Source organism: Neopsephotus bourkii, unplaced genomic scaffold (genome assembly GCF_033783945.1).
Source record: "Neopsephotus bourkii isolate Nb327-2 ecotype Australia unplaced genomic scaffold, CSIRO-AGI_Nbou_v1 NB_1825, whole genome shotgun sequence".
In the NCBI taxonomy this organism is placed as follows: Eukaryota; Metazoa; Chordata; class Aves; order Psittaciformes; family Psittacidae; genus Neopsephotus; species Neopsephotus bourkii.
The window spans coordinates 516,591-532,699 of NW_026902298.1; the positions used below are offsets into that span (position 1 = coordinate 516,591).

General features: G+C 42.6%; 1 protein-coding gene across 12 annotated transcripts in view; it reads right to left on the reverse strand.

Annotated features, from left to right (window-relative positions):
* The window catches only part of TENM4 (teneurin transmembrane protein 4), a 755,206-nt gene that overhangs the window by 185,423 nt on the left and 553,674 nt on the right, over positions 1 to 16,109 (reverse strand). For 11 of the 12 annotated variants that reach the window (XM_061343269.1, XM_061343268.1, XM_061343271.1 and 8 more), the window contains one exon: positions 463 to 633. The exons of the other annotated variant lie outside the window; for it this stretch is intronic. In XM_061343269.1, coding sequence (XP_061199253.1) covers positions 463 to 633 — 171 coding nt within the window. The remainder of the gene's footprint in view (positions 1 to 462; positions 634 to 16,109) is intronic. 12 annotated transcript variants of the gene reach the window in all.

The window sequence follows — 16,109 nt, forward strand, 5'->3', positions numbered from 1 at the left end:
TGCCAAAAACCACACTGTAAAGTAAATATTTGGGTCTTTAAAACATATGGTACTAAATGGCAACGAATAGGCAAACTCAAACATGTTTTACTAGTGTACGGAGACTTGATCCAGTGCTCAAGGAATCAGTTAATATTCAAGACACATTAGTATTCCCATGAAAACAGCCACTCAAGGCAGGGTTTCACAATGACCTTCTGAAGCCTGTGACGTACAGTACAGATGGTTCCACTTTGGATTTGTGGTGAAGTTGCATATAGTTTTATGACATTAGTGGACATCAGAAGAGTATGAAACTTAGAGAACACAAGGAAACAAGACCGACGACTACTAGTTCTAGACGTGAAAGACTGGAAAAAGCACCTGGTGATGGCAGCATTGAGGGTAATGGAACATGAGATTGGATGGCTGGAGTTCAGAGGCAGACAGAAGACTCACAACATGGACACACACCAACCATACCTTCACTGGTTCCTTTGCCTTTCCTGTCAGGTAACTCTAACCCTGTGCCCCCCGAAGGATATAAGGAGACGTCCGTTGGCACTGGCCAACTGCTGGCTGTGTCTTCCGTGATCTCATACATCTGCCCTTCCATCGGCTGCAGGTGCCAGTTTAGGCCAAACAGGTGCATGGCTGTGGTGAGCAATGAGAAAAGTCATCTTTTTCTGTTGGGGAGAGGTTCAGAACTACAGGGGCACTTTCTAAAGGCTCCGCTTTGCCTTATGAGTGGTGATTGCTTTAGGATAAGAACGGCATTAATGTCATCAGACAGCCCCTCCTGCTTCTACCGTACCAACTCCCTAGGTCTTTCCACCCACTTGAACTCGTTTTAGATCACCTGTACCAATCCATTCTGCTGCTTCCAGTAGAACTCCTGACTTGTGGCCTGTGTGAGGGAATAACCAGGCACAGTGTTTCAGAAAAGGGCTGGGGTGACAATGTGGTGAACACAGAAATACAAGTAGTAGTATTTAACAACATACCAATAAATGCCAGGAAACCACACTCTGGTTTATGCTATTGTATTCATAATGTATTATATAGGGTCTTTTTTATTCCTTTGTATGTTGTTTAAACCCATCAATTACACCCAGAAACACAGATATCTCTGACAGCTTTTCCTATGTAAGACCAAATAAAAACTAAAGGCAGTTTAAGACCCAACACCACAAATGCAAGCGACTACGACTAGGTGCTCCTTAGTACAACTCAGCTCCCCCTATTCAGATCAAAGATAACTCCTCAGGGTTTGAAACCAAGCAGTGCCATTTAGCTTTGTGTGATACCAGGGCACAGGTCGCTGTCAAAGTCACCCAGTGCATATGTGAATAGACTTCCAGGAATTTCATAAAGGCAAGGGAAGTTAAGGAATAAGACAGAATACTTAAAAGCAAACACATGGATGAGGAGTATGGAAAATCATATGCTTATACCACTCATAGCTGCCCCTTGAAAATATAAAGCAAAAGAATGTGGCATCCCATATCAACCCCCAACATAAACATTTCGTACTCAATCAGGATCCAGTTTAGCTCCAGGCTCTGCACAGCCAAATGATCTGGTAGTTGCTACGTTTGGAATGACATGGCTTTTTTAAGGGAATGCCTTGGTATTTTACACTCTAATTTCTCCAAGTAACTGTACAATGGCACAAGCATCACAGCCACTTAACATAAACAGAACCAGTGAAGAAATAGAGTGTTTCCACAGCCCAGAGTTCTTATTTCCTTCTCAAAGATACAGCTGAGCTTGGCGAGCACTGTTAGGGACGAGAGGTTAGTTTAAGTCTGTGCATCAGGAACAATCTTTTCAAGAGGATCGAAAAGTAATCTGAGCAGTTCTCCACAAACAGCATGTTTAAGCAATTTTAGCAAAAGCACTGATTTTTTTTCCCCACTTTAATCTCGATTAGGTCATCTCCATTTACTAACAGGAATAAGGTTGGCTTTGCACTACTACATCACAAAACACAGTGAGAGCAAAACTCTCATTTTACCATGTTAATAAAGTCTTAACCATTAGGAAAGAAAATACACTCCTAAAGCTTCCAACAGCAAGGAATCACAGTGAGGAAGGTCTCCCGAGGACCCACTCAAAACCTGAATGTTTTTACCCAGGTACACATTCCAAGAAGGAATGCCAGCAACACAACTGGTAACTCAACCAGGATACTTTAGGCATCTGAAAGTACATTTCCTTGGCAGAGAAACTGTGCAAGGTAAGAGAGGAAGTCAGGCTGGAAGCAAGGAATTTGCATCAAGCATTTGGCATGGCTGTGCTTGCACAGTATCTTTGTATTTATATGGCTCTCATCATCCGAGTACATGGGCACTTCAGAGCTATTGACCTCATGGAACCTCATCAGGTAGGAATCTCTTTCACTGCAAGGAAAAAGAGAACTACAGCAATTAAAGGGCTTGTTTGGGCATTAAAGTGTGATTGTGTGTTCATTCACTTAAGTTACTCCTTACTCATAGGTTCACAAGCCCTAACAGGCATTTCATGGACTGCTCCATCAGCAGTTTCAGTGCTGGATGCTGCCTGAGAATGCCATCCAGGCTGGACCTCTCCAAGGGCTGGAGTGTTACCCAGGTGCCACTGGATGTTTGTAGTTCCAAGTGGAATGAAACTTGTATTGTTCACTCATCCAAACCCAGGCAATCCTATACAGCAAGCAGCCTGGATGCCTCTTCAAACCCTAAGTGTTTAACCCCAACTCCACCTACCAGTTCCAACTTCATATTCAATGATTTGCATGCGCTTATAGTGGGCATCACTGGTTCAGGCAAGAACCGAGCCAGTGGGCTGTTTCCTCTGTCCTTTGGATATCACAGTCTGAGTGCCACACAAACTCTTAGCAACACAATGAAAGGCCATTGTTTCCCTGGAAGGACCTGTTTCACCTCTTCTCCTTAGGAGGACTTTGTTGCTTGTGGAACATTATTTGCTGCAAGAAAATGAAGGTGAAGAACTCAGCATTGTTTGGGATGGGTTGGAAAGCTATAAGCATTTCTTCCAGGCATTTAAAATCCATTTAAAAACACCTGAGAGGAAATGTCTTGTGAAGGGAATATCTTGCTTCAGTACAATGACAAAACTGGTAGTTTGGAAGTGTGCTAAGGCTTTTTTTTACATTATCCATTCCCTTGAGACACTGAATCAACCATTCAATACCACCATCCATTCCTTAACACCTGAAAATTGTCTTGCAATGTCCCAATATAGAAGATATGACACAATAACATGTAATATAGATACTGTGTTATGATAGTGATAAAAAGCTTGCATTAATAGGTTAACTTTTGTCTTTGCTTAACATATTTTGTCTAAAGTAAAAAGCTTCTTGTGTTCATTGATATCATCATCATGTAGATCACAGAAGCAAAGAATCCCAGACAGGTTTGGGTTGGAAGGGACCGTAAGGCTCATCCAGTTCCAACCCCTGCCACAGGCAGGGACCCCTTCCACTAGAGCAGCTTGCTCCAAGCCCGTGTCCAACCTGGCCTTGAGCACTGCCAGGGATGGGGCAGCCACAGCTTCTCTGGGCACCCTGTGCCAGCACCTCAGCACCCTCACAGGGAAGAATTCCTTATATCAAATCTAAATCTACCCTCTTCAATGGGAACCATTATCCCTTCTCCTGCCACTACAGTGCCAGGTAGAAAGCCTCTCTCCATCATTCTTACAAGCTCCCTCTAAGCATTGGAAGGCTGTAAGAAGGTCTGCAGCGATGACCCATGAGATCTATGCGCACCGTGCATACAAAAGCACAAGCATCCGAGAAACACAGATATATTTGAAAATCATTTTGGTTACTAAGTGGCTTAAAAAGAGTTCAGAAAGGGGTGCAAGAGCCTGGAGCTAGTGCTTTATGCAGGGCTTCTGATTTGACATGTCTAACCACAAAACAAAAGCCCACGATTACCACCCACAAAGCAAACAGGCTTCATGCAGTTTCTGTTGCAGGTAGGTGATACCCACAGGAGCCTCTCTGAAACAGGAACAAAGAATTGAATTTACTGTGGAAACACACTCCAGCAGCAGGCAGTTGTTAGTACGTCTTCTGATCAAGTCTTTAATGTTAGTATCTTCCAAATAGTAGTGATAAGCTGGTAGAACATTCATTCTTCTGCTTGCCCCCTCTAACTGCCACACTCGTGCTAAAAAGTCAAGTAGCAACAGCAGTGGATGTTTTGGGTCTCTACATCCCAGTGGGATGTGTGAAACTGTTGATGGATTCAGATGTTTAAAGGATTTAGGAGAGGTACAAATCAACCTTGTCCTGTGCTAAATTGATGCAGAGTTCTTCCTTGTGAGAAAGAAAGAAAGAAAAGAAAGAAAGAAAAGAAAGAAAGAAAGGAAGGAAGGAAGGAAGGAAGGAAGGAAGGAAGGAAGGAAGAAAAAGAAAGAAAAAGAAAGGAAGGAAGGAAGAAAAAGAAAAAGAAAAAGAAAAAGAAAAAGAAAAAGAAAAAGAAACAAAAGAAAAGAAAAGAAAAGAAAAGAAAAGAAAAGAAAAGAAAAGAAAAGAAAGGAAAGGAAAGGAAAGGAAAGGAAAGGAAAGGAAAGGAAAGGAAAGGAAGAAAAGAAAAGAAAAGAAAAAAGAAAAGAAAAGAAAAGAAAAGAAAAGAAAAGAAAAGAAAAGAAAAGAAAAGAAAAGAAAAGAAAAGAAAAGAAAAGAAAAGAAAAGAAAAGAAAAGAAAAGAAAAGAAAAGAAAGAAGACCATAATCAAGGAAAATCCCCGGAACAATGGAAGAGAGGCACAATCATATACTTTGAAGTGTTAACGTTCCTGAAAGTAAAGTGAAGCTGTAAAAATAGTTTGAGATTCCTGATGTTCTCAGTCTCCAGGTCAATGGAACCCACTGTTGACATTTTCTCTGGCTTTTTCTCCCCCTCTTTGCTCAGCTAGATGGAGGATGTGGCTCACAAAGAGCAAATGCCTTCCTAAAACCCCTCTTGTCCTTCTCCCTCTCCCTCCCCAATGGGATGCTCAGCAGATACTCAGCTATTGAAGGCCCCCCATGTATTAAAAGAGCACACTGCAATTAACAATCATTAAAGTGTTCCCTTTTGTAAAATACCATGTAGCTTTCACTGCCTGGGAAGCCTCCTGACTTGCCCTTTGTAGAAGCTTTGCTTCTCTTTCCCATGGCTAATAAAACTCTCGTGTCTGCCTTCTCTTGGAACGGAAACAAGACTTAGGGGAAGCCCTGCATGTGTCCTCTCTGGGCTGGTTCAGCAGCAACAACTTAGATGATATAAAGGCACCTGGGGCCTCTGGCGCATTATACTCATGTTTTGACATTAAATCTTTGACTTTCACAACCTTTTAACTGTAGCTAAGGACTAGCAAAAAGTGCCCTAAAACTTGCTGAGCCAATAACAGAGTTTTCCATGCAGAATAAAGCACCTTATCCTCAGTCCTGCCTTCTTGGTGGGGAAAAGAAGGAAGCCAAACTCCCATCCTTTCAGGGTTTGGTTACTTTGCTGAGTTCAGCGATTCAGTGTGATGTGGCTGTCCATTTGATGGACTCAGATTCACTTTAGCAAAGTGAATTTACCCACAGTTTAGCATCAGCTGAGCTGTTTAACCATCTAAATAAGTCAAAGTTCATCTTGGTGGAACCATGTATTCAGGGTAATGATTCTTGATGTTTTAATACATTATCTTTATGTGTATTGCACTATTCTGACTCCATAGCTGCTTGTGGAGGCCATAAGCAACATTAGATAATGTTATTAAGCCAAATAAAGAGGAAAATTGTTTCCAAGTTTGTTTTGAAGAGACATAGGCTTTTGGGTATCTTTGTATTATTACCACTTGCTTATGACACAGCAAAACACTAAAGTCAAAACACTTTACTCAGCAAAGTGGAGAACAAAGAAACTGGTATAGCATTTGGGATGAAAAAGGACAAACAAAGGTAATAATTCACATAGTCAACAGAATGGACATCACTTGGGACAAGTTGATGGAGCGAAGGAATTCCCAGAGAGAGGCAGATGAATGTGATAGATCACAGGGAGAAGAAAAGATAGGACATGCTTACTGAAGCATGTGAGACCCCCAGAAACCAACCCTGTCAGCAGAACATTGGAAACCACACTGCTGGCCCTTTATTAGCTTGTTGCTTTGCAGCAAGCTAAGTGTAATAAATAACCAAACTGATCAATTGTGATGCTTGAAATTAAGGCGATGGCAGAAGCCACCGGCTGCTTGGAGAGTCTTTGTTAAAGGCATTCTCATGGCAGCTCACAGGCTCTCTTCTCCTCTTTCCTGTCCTGTCCTGTTCTGTTCTGTCCTCTTCTATCCTATTCTCTCCTCCCTTTTCCTACTGCAGCTGGCCTGGTGCTTTCTAAGGAATGAATAAAACAACAACAGTTTTACTACTGACAACTGAACTTGCCCTGAACAGTTTCTCAGAACTGGGAGCTCACCAAAGCACCAAGTTAATAATCACCACTGTGAGCACGGTGCAGAGAGCAACAGCATGTAAGAAAGACAGAGCTCTTTGAGCTTCTCATCTGAAACACCTAGGCAGTGTTTCCGCTAAGAATGCTCCATGCACTGAAACTCACTTTACCTAAGGATGCCTATAGGGCTGGAGCAGCTCTGCTCTGGAGCCAGGCTGAGAGAGCTGGGCTGGGTCAGCCTGGAGAAGAGAAGGCTCCTGAAGGGGAGACCTTAGAGCAGCTCCAGTGCCTAAAGGGGCTGCAGGAAAGCTGGAGAGGGGCTTGGGACAAGGGCCTGTAGGGACAGGCCAAAGGGAATGGCTTGAACCTGCCCGAGGGGAGACTGAGCTGAGCTCTTAGGCAGAAGCTCTTCCCTGTGAGGGTGCTGAGGCGCTGGCACAGGGTGCCCAGAGAAGCTGTGGCTGCCCCATCCCTGGCAGTGTTCAAGGCCAGGTTGGACACAGGGGCCTGGAGCAAGCTGCTCTAGTGGAAGGTGCCCCTGCCCATGGCAGGGGTTGGAGCTGGATGAGCTTTAAGGTCCCTTCCAACCCAAACCATTCAGTGATTCTGTGATCCTATTTCAGTACATTTTGCACAAATAACACAGGGAGTGCACAAGCTTTGGAAACACCAGATTCCTCTGCACTGTCACTGCACCCTCCTCAGCTCAGCTCTGCTAACACTGGGCTCTATGTGGAGAAGAGTTTGCCTCCAAAAAAGCACCTCACTGCACTGGTGACAGCAGAGAGAAAGAACATCAGGAAAGAGAGAGGAAGAAATGAAAGGGATTCGGAACAGGAAAAAGATCTGGAGCTCAGTCAGTGGTTGAGAAGACATTCACACATCTTGCTCCTTTGCTCTCGTTTTGCGGACTCAAGTATAAGGTATGTGGTGGCTACATATTCCTCTTTAACCTTCAGCTTTGGCATCAGACTTATAATAACAGTCTTTAAAATGAGACCTGAGGTTTGTGTTTTCTCCTCCCTGAAAAAGAAGAAGCTAAATTCCACCAGTGAATTACTCAAGGCTAATTTTGACTCAAGGAAATGTATTGCCTTGCCTCCTGTCTCTGGAATCAACTCGCCTGTAATTATCTGGATAGCTGTGTCTCTCTACACTGAAATCAGACAATTTCTGTAGAAGTGGGAGAATTGACTGTTGCAGAATTAATCATATTTCTGTGACATTCCATGTTATGAGAAAGAGCTTTTCAGCATGAAATAATCACTGGTTTGTCAATCCTCAATAAATCAAGGAAGATATTAAGAGAATGGAAATAGTAAAACAAACACTTTAAAAAAAAAGAGAGATATCAACCAGTTTGTTTTTCTCCTATACTTCTGTTCCATTTCAGTGCTAGACAAGGCTTCTGTGTCCCAGCATGGCAGAACATACCAATGCTGCTGAGGACTGAAGTGGCCCTATGGCCTGACTGATGTTGGAAGAGCGTAAAAGCAGTAAGCATAGATGCAGTACATTTTACCTGCTCTTCTTGTTTACATGGTCAAGTCCTGGACCAGACAGATCCAAGATGTTGTTTATCTAAGAGCAAGGGACACTGAGTATTGCAGTTATTTAGCACCCAAGTATCTTAACAGGTTCTCAAGTCAGGAATTGAAATACAGGATCCTGACTAAAGATCCCAATGGTTCTTAACATGAATTCATATCATTTAGACATACAGCTTGGATTCACACACACACCCCTGGAAGTGTTCAAGGCCAGGTTGGATGGGGCTTGGATCAGCTTTGTCTGGTGGAAGGTGTCCCTGCCCATGGCAGGGGTTGGAACTGGATGGGCTTTAAGGTCCCTTCAAACCCAAATCAGTCTGGGATTCTATGGTGGGGCTTTATGACCTTAAGTAAGAGGTAGCTGCTTTCTCAGCCAGCTCAGTAAAGACATGTTCTATAGAACACCTCTAGTAATACCTGGGACCCTGCCTGCTGCCTGGCCATTCCTCCACATCCAGAGCTCAAACTATGCATGTACCAGCAGCATTTCTTTCAGAGGTAATTCAGGCTCCCTCCTTCCCTCAGTCAGAATCACCACGTACAAAGGAGGAATTCAAATTCCTACCTCTTAACATTCTGCCATCAGAGTGGGAACTGCCTCTGGGGAAAACAAAGCATTGTGGTAATCACCTGAAGTCCCGGCTGCAAATGCATTTACTTGCTTTGATTCGACACAAACCAGTTATTCTTTGACCTCTCCTGACTGCAGAGCTGTATCAAAGCTTTCCAAGACAGCAGCAGATGGTCTACCAAATAGTATTAGCTCCTTCTAAGGAGAACACTTTATATTTTAATTTAGTTCCCAATTGCTCTTAATAGGGAAGAAAAAAGAGCTTCCAGCTGAAGCATCACATTTCTTTGAAACCTTTAAGGAAGTGACTAGAAAGACACGTTATAAAATGAAGCAGTTCAACTCAATGTTTGCTCAATGCAAAGAGTCAGCACTTCCTATTCAATGTCTTCCTAATTACCCTTGGGGATCAAAGACTTTCAAGTGATTGCCTGTCCATTCAAACCGCTAATAGATGATCACCGGCCCCTCTAGTGCTATAGCAGCTTGCTGGATGCTCCTCATTTCCTGCAGGAATAGGGAAAACGCAGTTTTAAATGGGTAAATGTAAATATTTTCATGGGTATTCTAAATGTCAACCTATAGTTAAAAACCAGACATAGAAATAGCGTGGTTTATCCCAGGAGCTGTCTGCTTCAATATATTCTGTCATTCCTTTCAGCATCTACACCACTATGAAAGCACAATAGGAGGTTGAAAGATGGACTTCAGCAACACTTTGCTGCCACGAAGCAGCTTACTGCACTGAAGAGATGCATTTCAGCCCCACAGCTCTAGTAAATGTGATGCAACACATGCTCAGGCCTCTCTCACTAAAATAGTATTTTCCCTTCTAGGTACCTTTTCTGGCAGAGACCATACCCCTATAAATATTAGTGAGATCTTTTGTCAAGATCAAAGCCAATTATAAGATGGTCCCACTGTACCTCTAAATGGAGTTTTAATTCGTGTGTATAATATTAGAAATAATGGTGTTCCCATTGGGGTACTCACTTCAATTAGAGAAATGAGGACAGGCAGCACTACCACAGGGCCTCCTACCTTGTGCTGCAATTCCTACGTTTCTGGGCTAGCCTGGTATGAACAGTATAATTTGACAAAGGCCATTTCATTACACACATATAAAATGTAAAATCCTCATTAAAAGGGGTGTAATTTACATAGGTAAATAAACAATGCCTCGCATGCTTCCTTCCTTCTTATCTCCACTAGATATAAGGAAGCAGCCTTCTACCTAGCAGCTGGAGAGGGGCTTGGGACAAGGGCCTGTAGGGACAGGCCAAGGGGAATGGCTTGAACCTGCCTGAGGGGAGACTGAGCTGAGCTCTTAGGCAGAAGCTCTTCCCTGTGAGGGTGCTGAGGCGCTGGCACAGGGTGCCCAGAGAAGCTGTGGATGCCCCATCCCTGGCAGTGCTCAAGGCCAGGTTGGACACAGGGGCTTGGAGCAAGCTGCTCTAGTGGAAGGTGTCCCTGCCCGTGGCAGGGGTTGGAACTGGATGAGCTTTAAGTCCTATTCAAACCCAAATCAGTCAAACCCAAACCCAAATCAAATTCTATGATATCAGAAAACCTCCTTTCCAAAATGAATATAAAGGGTTGCTTAAAGTCCAGCAAATGCATTTTGCTTTGTAAAAGTCACAAACAATGCTTGCTTTTATCTATCACCCCAGCACAACAGAGGTGGGATCAGCGTTCAAATGCAGCATCCCAGTTTAAGGGTTAAGATCTAAATACTAAGGGTTAAGATCGAAATAGAATGTGATGTGAGAGCCAGCCTCTCAGAGGCTGCCTGCTCATCCCTCCTTCTGAGCATGAACATGATTTTATTATAAGGACAAGTAAATTATTTGAGAGTGCTGCTTGGGGTATAATCCTACCATCAGCTGAAAACTGCATTAGTGTTATTAGTCACCATGTACATTCTAATAGCACTGGAGCTCCAGCTGGGCTGCGCTAGTTGATGTAAGAAAAATGAGTAAAATGACAAGCTCAGAATCCCTTGATGGCCAAAGCAGAGCTTTAACTTGAGCTTTACTTAGAGTAAATAAAACTCTAATAAAATAATAAATAGAATAGAAAATAGTAAATAATAAAATACTACTCTAAATAATATAATAAAATAATACTCTAACAAATAAATAGTAAATAAAACTCTAATAACTGAATAAAACGAGTGCCTTCAAGTGTGTGTTGGAAGAGCTGGAAATTGAGCATGAATTAATATACTTTATAGATCTGCACATGTATTCAGGAGCTTCTTATTGTTTTAACTGTATTGGATGACAAATATGTGACTGTTAAACAGACTAAGAATGTTTTACTTTATTTTTCTAATGATGTTTCTTCACATAAACTTGAAATCCAAGAGATTTTCCCAACACTTCCCTTGGAGAGGGAAAAAAATCCTTTATTTTCCTGTATAAACGCTCAGCAAATGGATACAGCATTACGGTCTGGGAAAGCTGTAAAGTGTGTGACACAGCAAATCATAGAATCATAGAATGGTTTGGGCTGGAAAGGACCTTAAAATCATCCAGTTCCAACCCCCTACCATGGGCAGGGACACCTCCCACTAGATCATATCACCCAAGGCTCTGTTCAACCTGGCCTTGGACACTACCAGGGATGGAGCATTCACTTCTTTGGGTAACCTGTGCCAGGGCTTCACCACCCTCACAAGGAAGAACTTCTGCCTAAGATCGAACCTGAACTTCCCCTGTTCAGGTTTAAACCCTCACCTCCTGCCTATCAGTACGGTCCCTAATGAAAAGTCCCTCTCCATCATCCTTGTAACCTCTTCAGACACTGGAAGCTGCTCTGAGGTCTCCATGCAGCTTCTCCAGGCTGAACAGCCCCAATGTTCTCAGCCTGTCTCCATGCAAGAGGTGCTCCAGGTCCTGCTCATCCTGATGGCCTCCTCTGGAGTTGCTCCAACAGCTCCATGTCCTTTGTATGTTGAGGACACCAGAACTGCACACAATACAATTAATGACACAAGAATATTTTTCCTGTCCAGAGAAAATAGGCAAAATCCAGTACTGAACTTTTAGGCACTATAAATCTAAGGGAACAGTTCAGATCAGTGTGAAAAGCTCTCTCCATAACAAAACACAACCTGATGATTGTTCCCTTGGATTTAGGACTAAATCCAGCACTTAGATGAAGGCAAGTGCTGTCAAGTGCAACCCAGAGTGTTCTCTTAAAAAGACCCACAGCCATCTTTGTATTTAATTACACCTAAAAAAAGCTTTTGCTCAAGAAAATCCAAGTTCGTCAAGTTGAACACTCAAAAGTGAGCAGAGAACAGGATTAAGATCACTTGTGTGATTTCAGATCACCCCCCCTATGCATATGTAATCTGTATTAGCCTTTAATTCCCTCATCACAGGCTATTTTTTTTCCACTGGCCCAATGCTGAGCAGAACAATGACACAGAAATTGCCACTCAACCCTGGCAGCTCCAGCATTGTCACACGTTCAATTGCTTTCTAGGGATGCCATATGCACAGCCTGGTTGGTAGCAATAGGAGGGGGATGGAAAGGGAAGGAATACACTCAGTGCAGACAATCTTGCTACTGCTCTCTGAATAGGTCCCTACTGAGCATGTGTGAGCTCGGGTTTTCTAGTTCTGTGGCAGCCAGACCTGGGTGGATTTGGGATATGATAAAAGATATGGAGCTGTTGGAGCAAGTATAGAGGAGGCCATGAGGATGATCAGAGGCTGGAGCACCTCCTGTATGAAGAGAGGTTGAGAACAGTGGGGCTGTTCAGCCTGGAGAAGAGAAGCTGCGTGGAGACCTCAGAGCAGCTTCCAATGTCTGAAGGGGGCCTATAGGGATGCTGGGAAGGGACTCTTCATTAGGGACTGTAGTGACAGGACAAGGGGTGATGGGTTGCTCAAAGAACTGGTGAATGCTCCGTCCCTGGCAGTATTCAAGGCCAGGTTGGACAGGGCTTTGGGAGACATGGCTTAGTGTGAAGGTTGGAACTGGATGATCTTAAGATCCTTTCCAACCCAAACCATTCTATGAGTCTATGAGTCCGTAAAATAACAGTAGGTCCAACAGCAAAGTTGTGCATAAGTGAGCGATCACACAGGGATCCAGACCTCACAAGTCTATTTAGGGTTGTTCACTTGTAATTACTTAGGTCATGAGAATTTAGTTCCATCATTAAATGGGAGCGTATCAATGTACTTGCTCAGGGACACAGGACACTGCCTTACCCCTTCATCCCCAAAGACCATGTTGATGGCAGTGAATCAAACAGTATCAAGCAATGTAACTTGATAATCTATATAAGTTATTTGTTAGAAGGGACTCTTCCAAGATTCTGGCTCTGCTCAGCCAATACCTTCTCAATTCCTGTGCCCAATTCAGCTAGCAAGGACCAGAGATTAGTCACAATAGATAGTTTAAGTGTCACCATCAGTAACAATTGAACATGATAGAAATGCAACCACTCTAACCAGCTGGATGCCCAGAGTGGTCCCATGTACATGTTTTACAACCTAAACTAGTATGTGATGCAGCTTTACTGAAGAAGGGGTACAAATATAAGTAAACACTAGGATTAATACTGTTTGGAATATCATTACATTTTCATAATAAAAAGCCTCATGAAGCCCTTCTGATGTTTCAATTCATTATCATTTCTACCAGAATTAAATAAGATCCTATTCCAATGATAGTTCAATCAGAGCTTCTTTTGAAATAGTTAGTGTAAGCGTAGCCATCGTCCCTGCTAACAGCCTTGATCTGCTTTGCTTTTTAAAGAGTCTCTGCATAATGAAGTGATGCTACAGTTGTACAACACAAGCAAGGTGCAATGCTGCTGCTGTGTTATGTGCTACCATATTTGAAAACAGCTAACATATGCTGTTCTTATCATCTTTCTAGGCAAAAGCTTCTGGCTGCAATAAGGCCAGGCTTGGAAGCTAAGGTATGACAAAATCAAATAAAGTGGAAGATAAAACCATAGAAACCCAGACTACTTTGTGTTGGAAGGGACCTTAATGCTCATTCAGTTCCAACCTCCTGCCATGGGCAGCTTGCTCCAAGCCCCTGTGTCCAACCTGGCCTTGAGCACTGCCAGGGATGGGGCAGCCACAGCTTCTCTGGGCACCCTGTGCCAGCGCCTCAGCACCCTCACAGGGAAGAGCTTCTGCCTAAGAGCTCAGCTCAGTCTCCCCTCGGGCAGGTTCAAGCCATTCCCCTTGGCCTGTCCCTACAGGCCCTTGTCCCAAGCCCCTCTCCAGCTTTCCTGCAGCCCCTTTAGGCACTGGAGCTGCTCTAAGGTCTCCCCTTCAGGAGCCTTCTCTTCTCCAGGCTGCCCCAGCCCAGCTCTCTCAGCCTGGCTCCAGAGCAGAGCTGCTCCAGCCCTCGCAGCATCGGCATGGCCTCCTCTGGACTCTCTCCAACAGGTCCAATAGGAAAAGCTGGTGATGGTGGGAGAGGTTTTCATTTAAACACAGAGATTCAATGACCTCTAATCTACCTATTTACTGAGCATCAGATTCTGATCGCTCAAAGTGAACTATTTAAGTGGTCCTTTTGGAGTCTTAAAGTTCCAGCATAAACAGTGGTGCTGAGATCCTGTCAGAGACGGAAAGAGGGGATTGACTCTTTATTTTACAGGTCATCTAGTACATTGCCTAGGTAGTATACTTCATACCACTTCTCTTAACACTATCAAGGCGTATCTCTACCACATAGCTCAAGTTTAACTACAGGTAAAAACCTTAGAGAATGCATCACTGCACATATCCAACAGAAATATAAGAGCTGGCTGCAAAATAGGGTTTGAAGGCATCGTCTGCTTTACATAGAAAATGAAGGGAGAGAAACACTATAACTGGGGAATACTTTTCACTGTCAGTAACATCCCTCTACTGAGCTTACTCACGACAAGTTACCCACAAAAATGTATGGTATTTGAAAACACTGAAAGAAAGCCCATTACAGGCAATGTTTCTCTCTCTCCACTTAACTGCAATTAAATTTCACCCTAATTAATGAAATAGAAACAGGACTCAAGGAAAACCCCTTCCAGTTGATATTGAGATCTGGAAAACTGATTCCTTTTCAGTGTCAGTGTGCAAAGGCCAATCTAAGCTGTGAAATGAAGATCAGAGCAGCACATCTGTGCCACTGTCATAAAGGTGATGTCAGTGTGCTGTTATTTTCCTTTGAGGGGGGGTTATAGCAATTGATAAAAGCTTATAAAAGCTGAGAGCCCACATCTTACCATTTAATAAGAACAGATGGAATTACATTCATCCCTTCTTGTATTAAAGATTCTTGTATTTAAGAAAGGATCAGGCATCTAAAGGGCTAGAGGTGATATTATGTGACTAATGTGTGGTTTCTTGATAGAAACCCCAAGATCAGATGAAGCCCTCTGGATATACAGCCTCAACCTGCTTCCAACAGGTTAAAGACTCATCATATTGGTGGTCTACTTCTAAAGGGAATTCTTCCAGTGATCCTCCAGTGAAGAAATAGGATAAGATTTTGTCAAAGAGACCTCTTCATTCAGTGTCAAAATAGAACAATAAGAAGAAATAAAAAGGGAGGATATAAACTCCCAGAACAATAGGGAAACAGAGCATAATCTATATCAGTCTGAGGCCATGCAGAGAGGTGAAAGAAGCTGAGTACATGAAGAAAAAGATACATGCCTTGAAAAAACACAAAGACCAATAGAACATTTTTTAGGCATATTGAAACCTTGCAGACTGAGCAACACTAAGCTATGGACTTGATGGAGATGGGAAATTGTTAATAATTTATAGTAAAGGCTGAAGTGTTCAGTAAGAAGTTTTGTTCTGGATTTTGAAAATAACTACAATAATACGATTGTTTCCTAAGAAGTAAGTTGAGGGGTTTTTTTCCAGTCCATTGATAACCAAGAATTATATTAAAGTACAACTATTCGACGACAAACAGTTTGAAATCTGCAGGCTCATTTAACTTGTAGCCAGTAAATGAGACAGCAAAGAGGAATCTGACTCACTGATTAATACTGAAGCAGCTACCAAGAGATTAGAACTGGGTTAATGCTGTACAGAGATTTAAGAAGGGAAAAGAAGAGGTCGCAAGTCAGAACAGGCAGCCTGACATCTATCACAGACATAATACAGAATTCAACTGATGAAGAATAAAGAAAGTGAATGCACGGTAACTCAGGTCCATATTGATTTACTGATAAATAGATCTTAAGAAACAAAGAGTTACTCCTTGTCTGACAATATGGCAGTTTAGTGAGACATTTGGTTTAATTTGGTAGGACTTTTGATTAAAGAAGCAAGCACTTTCTAATGGTAACAAGTAAATGTATGGATTTGTAAAACTGAAAGATCTTAAAATCATCATTGCTGCTGAATAACAATCAAATGTTCAAATTCCTTGTGAAATTTAACAACCGACAGTCAGCCTGAAAGTATCCAGCATTTACATCCATGTTACATCAATGTGGATGACAAACCATGCAGATGACTCAAAGACTATTCAAGTGACAAACACAGCCATGAGGACAGAACAGACAAAAGAGCTGGACAGCTACTAAGTTTGA